At 39.6% G+C, this 11,101-nt stretch overlaps 1 protein-coding gene across 1 annotated transcript in view; it reads left to right on the top strand.

Annotated features, from left to right (window-relative positions):
- Positions 1-771: 771 nt before the first annotated feature.
- LRRK2 (leucine rich repeat kinase 2) overlaps positions 772-11,101 on the top strand; it is a 61,867-nt gene continuing 51,537 nt past the window's right edge. The window contains exons 1-6 of the mRNA XM_059472360.1: positions 772-1,117; positions 1,207-1,292; positions 5,246-5,352; positions 7,637-7,725; positions 8,123-8,257; positions 9,886-10,020. Coding sequence (XP_059328343.1) covers positions 958-1,117; positions 1,207-1,292; positions 5,246-5,352; positions 7,637-7,725; positions 8,123-8,257; positions 9,886-10,020 — 712 coding nt within the window. The 5' untranslated portion in view covers positions 772-957. The remainder of the gene's footprint in view (positions 1,118-1,206; positions 1,293-5,245; positions 5,353-7,636; positions 7,726-8,122; positions 8,258-9,885; positions 10,021-11,101) is intronic.

Here is an 11,101-nt window from a genome sequence, read left to right as displayed (position 1 = left end):
AGGAACTAAGAGTGATCCAGGACTTTGAGCCAGCTGTGAGCTGGAACAAGCAGAGAGACTTCAACTACACAATAGTTACTATCAAGGTTCACAGAAGATACACACTGAAGATTTCAGGCATCTCTGGGGTCAGGCAAGAGCAATGTGGTGGGGGCCAAAAAGGACTGTGGTGAGTTGACCTCACTGGGCACCAGCTTCTCAGCAAAACCACTCGCTAATTCACGTTCTTATCTAGAGGAGGAAGAGAAAACATTGTAAAAGGCTCACGGGTCAAGATAAGGACAGGAAGAGATCACTCACCAATCACCATTACAGGCAAAACAGACTCAGCTGGGGGAAATTAGTTTATTGCCAAACAAATTAGAGTAGGGCGATTAAAGATGGAAATGAAGTCTTAAAACACCTTCACCTCACCCCTCCCTTCTTCCCAGGCTGCGCTCCACACCCTTCCACAGGGTAGAGCCTTTCAGGAACAGACTGCCCCAGTGAAGGACCACAAATCCTTTCCCCCACCAAAGCTCACCCAACCTAGAAACCAAACCCACCCGTTCCACAGCGCCCCTCGGCCGGTGTTTACAGCGCGGGGCTGCTGGGCGGACCCGGTCCGGCTCGGCAGCTCCATTGGGCGGCTCTCTCGTCAATCACTGTGAGGGGGAGCTGCCCGCGGGTCCGTTCTGCTTGCCGGGCGCTTGCGCGGGGCCCTCGGGCGTTTCCCAGAGGTTACCGGGGGCCGCCCGCCCGCCCGCGGGGCCGGTCCTTGGCCGTGTCCATGGAGCGGCGCCGTGGGAGGGGCCGGAGGCCGCGGCAGGGGCGGCTCGGCAGGGCCGGGTGACGGCGGCCGGGCGGCGGCACTGCGGGGCTGCAGCAGCGGGACGGGCCCGCACCGCCCAGCCCAGCCCAGCCCTGCGCTCGTCCCGCCGACCGGCGGATGGGCACAGCGAGGGCAGCGGCTCGGCCATGGCCAGCGGCGGCCCCGAGGAGGGAGAGGCGGTGGCGGGGGAGGAACAAGCCCTGAGGAAGCTGGTCGTCCGGCTCCAGAACGTCCAGGAGAGGAAGCGGCTGGAGACGCTGGTGCAGACCCTGAGCGACCTGCTGGAGCTGGCGGCCCGGCAGAGCGGTGAGCGCCCTGCCCTGCCCTGCCTTGCCCCGTCCCGCCCGCTGCCGGTCGCTAACGCGGTCTCTCTGTCGCTCTCTGTCCCCTCACAGCTCCCCGGCTCTTCAGCGGCAAAAACGTCCACGTGCCCCTGCTGCTGGTGGTGGATCTGTACCCGGGAGCGGCCGGCGTGCAGCAGGTCAGGGGCCGGGGCCGGGGCCGCTGCCCCGCTCCGGCTGCGCTCCGCGGGATGAGCGAGCGCCGGGCCCTTCCCGGGATAAAAGTTCTTGTTCCGCTTGTTGATTTCTCCTTATCTTGCCGTGTGTCTCCTGGGCCGCTTCGTGAAGTGCTCTGAGCTGTAGAAGGGCGGCTGTCACCGCTGGCATTTAAAGGGACCAAGCGTTCCAACTTATTGCAGACGCCACTGGCTGCGTCTCTGTTTTTACCGGCAGAAGGAGGCGAAATAGGAAATAAGAATTAAGCCATGTGAATGCTGTGTAATGTAGGGTTCTAAATTACCAGTGTTATCTAATATAATTTTGACGTGTGCATATTGAATCTTGCCATGGTTAGACAAACTTCTGCAAAGCATGATTTTATTCTCTGAATTTGTATATATGTAGCCATGTCCTTGAGACTTGTGCTAGCACACGTTTTTAAAGGCGGGAGGGAATATTTTAGCTAAGAGTAAGTTCTGCAATTTAAGGTTCTGCCTACCTGCTCCTGTAATTTAACATTGGCCCATTTGGACTAGGTGTGGCACTTGGACAATTTGATGTTATACTTATGGTACAGCTGCCAGACTTGTCAAACAAACCAGCTTCTTCCTGGCAGGCATATATTAATATCTGACTATACTATGCATAGAGGATGTTTATAAGCTCCAGATTTCTGTGCAACTCACTTGATGCTTTTTTTTAATTGTTAAGCAGTATGAATATGAAGCTGCAGTTTTTTTCAAGATAAAGCTCATTAGTTTAGAAAACCTCTGCCCAGAAGCCTAAACTTGGAAGTAAAACATCAATCATAACAAGAAGTAGATGTGAAATGATAGCACAAGACTCTCATAATTGCATAAAGAAGACACTGATTAACTTTCATTTTAACTCTCTTAAAATACTTTATTCTAATGAATAATTTTAAAATTAATTTTAATCTTCTACCTGCCTACATTTGCAGTCATACAGTGTTTCAGTTCAGAAGTTCTGGACCTCCTTTGCATTACTATGTTGTGTTGCAGTGGGAAATTCATAGCCAGTGCAAAGCTCAAATCCCATTCCTCATAAAATGTCTTGGGCAGCTCTTCTTTCACATTCAGTTCTGATGTTTACAAACATTAACACTATGTAAGTAGATCTCTGTCTTCTTGCTTCATTCACTGCTATTTCTTTGTAATCTTTGTGAATAAATTCTCACTTTACAGCAGTGGTGAAGTAATGAGGTCCTGATTTCAGTGCAGTCTCTTTGCACTTCTAATGATATTTTATTGAATGAATAATTAATCATCCTTCTTTTACTTTTGGTATTTAAAAAAAATAGACTCACACAAGAGAATAAACACAGTCAGAGACATACCTGAAGTGAGAATTTTCTTCACTCCCCTCCTTAACAGGTTACAAAGCATTGTGGGTTGATGTTGGAACCCTGGATGCTGTTCCACTAACTTGTACAGGGTTAATTTAGTACATCAATATTGCAAGTCTGGCCCAGGTCAGACTGCAGGCATAAACCCTGCAAGCTCCTTCAGCAACAGGAAGATACTGGTGTGGAAAGCCAGTAGCTCCTGTAAGTAAAATATATATCTTTAAGTAAATAGGATAGTTTTCTGCAGTTTCTCTGGCAATGATTGGAGCAGCTTAGAAACTCTAGAGCAAAATATGAGTGCACTTGAGTAAAGAGCAGTCAGCAGTGCTTTATTCTCTTACATGGGTGGTACCCAATGTAATATAAATTAATTGCATGCTAACAACAAAAAGGGTCAGATTTAAAAATAATGAGTCTCATTGCTGCTACCAACTGTTTCTGTACATAAGGACCTGTTTAAGTCTTTATAAGGACATCTTCTTTTGCTTTATTTCCCTTCCTTGTAACCTTTAGGGTTTCTGTTTTTTAAAAGACCCTTGCTTTCTTAGTTAATCCTCAAACAGCTAAAAAGCTCTGTTACCTCAGGTTGTGATTTTAATGTTGTAAAATAGACCACATATCAGCAGGTCAGATGTTTCCATTGGTCTTCTCTGGATCCACAGTTCTGACAAATGTTGTCAATACTTGGAGTCCTGACAATCCAAATAAAAATATTCAATGGGAATATAAAATTCATCAGAAACAGTTAATACAGAAAGGAATTTCCTAAAGTTATTAAGCAAGTTTTCATCAGATTTTAAATTTTATGGGAACAATTAGCATGCTCTTATAAAGTGGGACTTGAAAAATAAAATGTTTTCTAAGGAATAAGCAATTTATCAATTGATAGTTACCTCTACAAAGTTTTTGAAATTTGTACCTGATTGACTGTCACCAATAAACTCTGTTTTGCTTGCAATATGGAAAATTAAGGAATTTTATATCTTCATCTTGGACCGATGGTTACTAAGACCTACATTTTGTACCTGCAGTTAGTTAGGACTCAGTTATACAGACCACTCTGAATGTCCACAGTAAGTGATTTGTAGTCTCATGGAGGGCAGCTTGCTGTCCAAGGAAAAATGTATGGAAACTGGCTCATAGTCAAGCTCAGTCTGCAAACATTGAGGTTGTATTTGGCTTAAAATGTTTGTTTCTTCAAATCTCAACTGAAACAGAAACAAAAGTACTGCAGATTTGGGCTGTGCTAACACTGCAACCAAGTATGTGAAAGACAAAAGTGGAATTCTGGTCCCCAGGGAGCTGCCTCACCTTTGCACACTCTACAAAGCTGTCAGGAAAGATCTCTAAATTCAAGCTTATGCTGTTCCTGTGGGTGACTCTACACTACCAGGCTTGTAATTCCATGTCTCTAATCTTACTGATTGCAGGGTTAGGGATTGTGCACTTTATATGAACTTTGCAGTTAAACTCTTTGGAGGTAGCCATTTACATTCCTGTTGTTGCCTGTCCCATCTTGACCTCTTTGCTTTATATAACTCTTCTGTGAAAAAGTGATCCAGTTTTGTATAGAGTCTTTGTGACATATTATCTTCTGCCTTGACTCTATTCTTAAAGCACAGAGGCCTGCTTCCACCTTTTTATTTACTTATAGGCTCAAGGAAACTCACATGCCTTATTCAAATTCCTTTCTGTAAAATCTGCCTCATCTTGACTTTTGACATTTCACAGTTCACTACTTTTCTTTCAATACAGAGGGATTTTCTTTCATCAGTTGTTTCTTTGTACAGATTTTGCTTAGTGCTTCCTCACTGCAGCCTATTCAGTCATATGAGCCTGTAAAAATTCATAGGAGAGCAGATTTCTCCAATACAGAAGATCAAAGAGGAGCATTTTTAGCTTTTGGCATTATTTACAGATATTTGAAAGTCAAAGAATTTGCATTGGATGAAATAGGTAGATATTAAGAACAAATACATTGGGTTTAGTTGTCTTTCACTGCTTATGATCTTAAAACTTCTACTGCCTTCATTACAGTTTGAAAGCACACACTACTGAGGGTTGATGGCAAGAATATGAAATGTGTAGTAATTGTTTATGCATCTCATCCCCATTTAAAGGATTGAATGCCTTTAAAAACCTATACTTTATCCTTACAATTTGCAATTAAATTGCAAGTTCTTACGAAAACACACATTTTTTATTAAAATACACCTGAAGTCGTGCAGGGGTTTTCCCTGACCAATGATAAAATGCTATGGATCACATCACATCATATCTTTCTGTCTGTCAGCAACTCATTTAACTGTATGCCCTTTATCCTCAAGCAGTGCTGAAGCAGATTGAGAGTGATGTGTTCCTGCAAGCAATGCAATCAGAATCATTAGCATATGTTTTACTTCCCTCTTTTAACTTTCCATGCCATTTGTTTTGTGTTAATTAGTTTTCCCTTACTGATTTAGCTAGGTAACAGAACAGCTGTCTTGCAAAAGCTAAGGATATTAGAATACAATGTAGAAGTTCCAAGCAGAATATTTATTCTAAAATAGCTGCATTTTTATTTTACAGATGGGCTGGTCACTTCTTTGTAAATTAATAGAAATTTGTCCAAGTACTCTACAAAACATAGCTCCTAAGGATGTTGGGAAGGACTGGGAAGTACTGGGTGTTCACCAGTAAGTATTTTGTATGCAGAGTCTGCCAGAATGCTTGGTCATTTTGGCATCATATATGTGCAATGAAATATATAAAGTTATTACATCAGCTTTTTTGGTGCATTTGCAAAAGTGATTTGGGTTGTTTTTCATGAGCAAGAAATAACTGAGCTGAAGCTGCACATGCTGACTACAATTTCTTTGGCTTGTTAATTGACTGAAAGTTATCCTGAGAGCTGGAGATACTCTGCTCATTCTCAGGTCCCAGAAAAATTACTTTCTGGGACTGATCTTTCCTACAGCCTCCTCAGCACCCACACAGTGTGTGCAGTTAACAAAGCATCCGTTTCAAACTCAAACTTCACTGAAGATCTGATGATAGCACTGCTGTACATGATTCTTTCTCAGTACCATCATTTTAGCCAACTGTGTATCCCTGTCTGACATGTTGACAGTTTTCCTTGCTGTGGAGAGGCTGAGTGGGGGAGTGGACCCAGGCATTTCTGTTAGTGCCAAAGGCAGAACAAGCCAGCTAAATTATGTCTCATGTTCCTTGAGCATGGTTTGGACTGTGGGAATCAACACCATAACCAATACATGCTGTTTACAGCAAGGCAGGAAATAGTTACAATAGAGAAGAAAAGGTCATTTTTTTATCAGGAGATTTTCCCTTTTGTGTGTGTAGTTATTTTGGGAGAATGGGAGTATTAAACTAGAAAAAGCATTTCTTTCTTTTGTCTTTCAGCTATGATCCAACTTGACTTCACCACAGTTATGTTTACAAATGGTAGTTTGCTATTGATTTAGGTGTTTTTGACAGACAGTGTAATGAATAATTAAATAGTTGCTGTCACTGTGAAAGAAAGAGAATTTCCTTCAGTGTATTTGCCTTCTTTCCATTAGCTTAAATAGACTTCTTGAGATGCTTTGTAATCTCTTATGTGGAACTTTTCCTACAGCAGAAAAAATTTAGAAAGGTTTACATCCTTCTAGGTTATATTTGAAATGGGAGGATACATGGGAGGGAATTTTCTGAAAGTAAATTTGGAAAATGGATGTTATGCCTGTAACTGATGTTATACCTCTCATCAGATTTTGCCTCCCATGTCTACTTTGGTCATCATAGCTACAACACTAGTGCTACAACAGAGGAAACTGGCAGCATCATAGTATGAAGGGAAAACAGTGATTCATTCCCCCTTAGAAATTTAGACTTCAGCAAGGCAAACAACATCACTGCCAGAGCTGGAGTATGAAATTTGGATGAAACTTCAACTGCTGCTTATGTTTTTCAAGACAGGTCAAGAATATCAACTGAAGTATTACAAACTACTGCATAGTCTATTTTTAATATTAGATATTATATATGCAAAGATTCACATTTGAATATTAGTAAAATTGCTGAATCAAGCTCTCTAAAATAAGGAAAAGTAAAAAAAAAAAGTTTCTTTAGATTTTTGTGTGTAAGTCTATACCTTTTAATTTAGTTTTTAATTACAGTTCCCCCCTGCCCCTGATTTTGATATAGGCTTCATTTAGTGTGATATCAATGCTTTTAATTTATTTTTTAAGAGGTGTTACAGATTTTTAGTCATTATTTTACAGATTGTTATTTGAGTAAAGTATGTTGAAAATATCTACTGATTGTTCTGTGCCCAGTTTGATACATGACCTGAATTTTACAGTACTTGGCATTGTTTGGCTCTCTGTTTAACAAGTCAGAGCAGATTACAGAAGGTACACAGAGTGCAACTGGCAGTCTAGGAAATGTTTCTTTTTAGTGGTTTGTCCAGCATCATGTAAGTGCTGTAGGGCTGAAACATAGGATAGAATGCATCAAGATGCTGTTCAAGTTCTTCAGCTGGGAAGCTGCTGCCTTGGTTGTTCAGTGTAACTGAGCTCTTGCTGCAGGCAGAGCAGTGCTGTGCTGTCATCAGTCTGTAGTGAATATTAGAGAGCACTCTAATAATCTGCACTCAGACTGGTGCTCTGCAGGGTAACCACCTCCTAAATGTCCCTGCAGAATTAATTCATATAACTGACTAAAAAGTAAATTGGATGAGTTATACATCAGTATTTTAATGAACTATGATAATAGTTGAAGTTCTAATATTACTTCATCAGTAACTTGAAAAAATATAAACTGAAATAAAAGTTTTTTTAAAAATTATTTGAGAGCTTTTTAATGTTTTGCTGATTTTTATAACTACTTCTGTTTTCAAAGTAAATGTTTGATAAAAAATTGTATCAGTATTTCTTTAGCTATAACTCTTTTTCCTTTTTTTTTTTTGTCTTTAATTTTTAGGCAGATTCTTAAAATGCTTACAGTCCACAAAGGAAATGTAAATCTTTCAGTTATAGGACTAAAAGCATTAAATCTACTCCTCATGTCAGGTATTGTGTACTTTACCTTCCTATTTCATCTAAGCCTTTAAAACACAGAGCTGATTTGAAGTGTGTGATTGTCCATGGCAGACTGGACTTTTTTCTCTGTTTTACTCCATGAAGTCACTTGTCATTTGTACTTGTATACAAAATAATAAGAGTACTATTTTGAACCTTTTTTTAACCAGGTAGGTATGAACTGTCTATAGGTGGTAAAGTTTTAGAACATCAGTACTATTGTAAAATACTGCCTTAAGAGAAATCTTTGTCATGAGTTACACAAAACTGGATTTGAACTGTCAGAGTAAGCTTTAAGGACAATATTAAAGAATTTTGGATTTTATGGTGTTTCAATGAAAATATTGAGAAATAATTAGTGCAATATGTAATCTCTTCTGCTGTTCAGACATAATTGCTTTCCTGCTCTTGGAAGAAGAGGTGGATGTGTTTTCCTTGGTGTTTAATGCCATGCACACCTTCCCTAAAAATGAAGAGATCCAGCAGCATGGATGTAAAGCGTTACACAAACTTTTTGAGAAAGGTATTTTATGATGTTAGAAAAATGTATAGATTGGGAGGGATTACAGATTTTAATTTAAAGGCAATAAATGAATTTATGCATTCCAGATTGGTTTGTGAATTATGGCTGTTCTTAAATGAGCTATCACAAAGCAGACTTTCCAAGAAATTTCACAAATTCTATAAATTAGAGCAATGAATATGACATCTTTTAAAAAATAAAAATGTCCCTTCATTTCTAAGTCCAAAATTAACTGAAAAGATGGGATTTAATGTTAGTCAGTAACTGCAATAAAGAAAAGTGCCATTTGATTTTAATTCTTAAAAACAGGATTGTGTATTTAAGACTGGTAAATTTTAGTAATGTGAACAGTTCTAAAATCAAACAAAATGTTTGTACTTTAGAAAAATACTTTTTTTCTGCTTTTTACCCTGTCAATGCTAAAAAGTGATCATGTGTCAATACAATATTCCCATTTATTCTGAAAAATGAACTCACCATGTATTGAATTTTTGCAGAAACCTCAGGAATTGTGCAGGTTACAGCCAGAAGTCCCCTTGTTGTAGTCCCCTTGCTTTGAATTGAGTTTCTTGATTCAAAATGAATATTGAGAAATGCTATCACTCTGCTGTACTCCTCTGCTTCAAAGATAATCTTCAGTTCTTCAGATTGGCTCTTTTTGGCACCATTCTCTCTTGATTTTTTAAGTCTTTCTCTCACACGTGTGCTTGGAATTATCTTCTCTGTTCCTTTTCCTCTTCCTGTCCCTAAATACTTTTGCCCTACTGTATTTTCTCTTCAGTCTCCACAGCAGTCTGAACTTCTTATGTTTTTTGTAAGTGCCAGATTTTCACAGATCTAGCTGCAGGTACAGACCTGCATACCTTCTTCTTGATGGCAACACCAATGTGACAAGTTCCTAGGATGCTCCTGCCTTGTTTTCTCTACCTCTGAGGCACCTTGTCAGTTTTTGTTATGTGGATCTTTGCATAACCTCATCTTTAACAAGATTCAGAAAACAATTCTGCTTGTGAAATTTAAGAGGTGCTCTTTCTCATCCTGGGTCAGTTCCCTTACCTGTGTCATTGCACAGCCACACAGTTATGTCAGTGTGAATAACAGAGGCCAGGAAGGGAAAAAACTTTAAGCCATTAAGGTAGGATTTTATTAAATGTGGTTTTATGGAAAAAAAGTCCATTATAAAAAAAATTAAAAGAAAAAGAAAAATTAAATCAATTCAGAGTATGCAAAATGGCATTCCCTAAATTTTTTTTCCTATTGTATGCTTAGCTTTTCCCTCACTTGTAAACTGTCTTGGTTTGGACTGTCTGTGGAAACTTGATTTGGACTAGCATTCTGTGAAAAAGGCTAAAAGACTTCTAAAATACAGATTCACAAGGTAGCATTTAAAAGTCAGAACTCAATTACATAAAGTGTAAGCTAGAAGAAGGTGTTTATAAAGTAGCTCAGTTTTTAGTTTAAAAAGCCATAATCATGGAAGATTATGTGTATGGACAGTACTTTACTTTCTGTGAAGCATAGAGAATAAATACAAGGAAACTTGATAAAAACAGTTGTCTTTTCTCATGATGCATCAGGATAAGAATTATTTCCTCAAAACATACTGTATCTCTTGCCTTTCATTTTAGTTCCAGAAGAGCAGCTGACTGAATTTGTTGAAAGCAAAGATCATATGATCATACTGAAAGTTTTTAAAGAGTTTCCAGAGAAAGAAGAGGTGATCCTTCCTGCACTTTATTCATTACATTCCTTAGCTGGTCCACGTAAGTATTAGAAGTTATTTTTAATTCCTTTTCTCCCACAGTATGCATCAGCTCTTGCTTTCTGTAAGTGTAAAAAGTAATCTTTGTGTGATTGCAGAAAATCATTGAGAACTGGTTGGGAGTTGCCAGACAAATCATCTTCCTGTTTTCTTTGGGAAGTACCCTTTTTTTAAAATGGACTATTTTTTATATTTAACCATTGAAGCATAAATCCTTCCTAACAGAAAGATACTTCCACTTGGACTAAGCGGTAGCAAAGATGTTTATCATGGTTGTAGAGACTTAAGTTTCAAGACCCTGTCCTGTCATCTTTTGTTACTTGAAAAATAAGATACATTTATTGACTAAAAAAATCTTCTATGAGTTTGGGTCACAGGTAAAGAATATCTTGGCAAAATCTAATTGTACAAATTCAATGGCCAGGCCTGGGGAAAAATATCTGAGTTCAGACACCTGCTGTGGTCATTCAGTGGTGGCTGCAGTGGTGAGCACTGGTAGCACTGTGCATGTGGTGTCTTACAGTGTCCTCAGGTGTTGTGCAGTAAGACTGGAGGAAAATGTCTTTGTTAGCTCTTGTCTTCCAGTAGCAGCAGTCCCTGTTCTATGGAAAATCAGGTCCTGACAAATGTGTGTGATGATTTGGGTCAATTTGTTGACAGCAATCTGATCTTGTTGACACAGAGGCAGGTTTTGTCAGCTTCCTGCTGACAAATTTGGGGAAGCACAGGGCAGGGTTCTGCTCTCTGTGTCTTTCATGAGGTGCATAATGTTGTACCTCCTGCAAGTGTGTTTACTTACAAAACCTCGCTTGCACATCCTGTCTGGCTCTATAGGAACTGTGCTAGCCCCATGAATGCCCACTGAACAAGAACTAGACTGAAGTGTCCTGCATTTCATCAAACTCCAAGGTATCTAGTTCCTGTTTCTTAAAATTCTTACTCTTCCAGTTAGAATTTAAAAAGTTTAGTATCCCTTGAGTCAGAAATAATTTTACCCTAGCCCAAAAGTTACTGCTGTTGTCTAAGGAGGAGGATGCCAGATTTTAAGTCCTTTTCAAAACAGTAAATAGTTATACAAAGAG

Source organism: Ammospiza nelsoni, chromosome 5 (assembly GCF_027579445.1).
Source record: "Ammospiza nelsoni isolate bAmmNel1 chromosome 5, bAmmNel1.pri, whole genome shotgun sequence".
Classification (NCBI taxonomy): domain Eukaryota; kingdom Metazoa; phylum Chordata; class Aves; order Passeriformes; family Passerellidae; genus Ammospiza; species Ammospiza nelsoni.
This window is presented reverse-complemented; position numbering and strand designations above follow the sequence as displayed.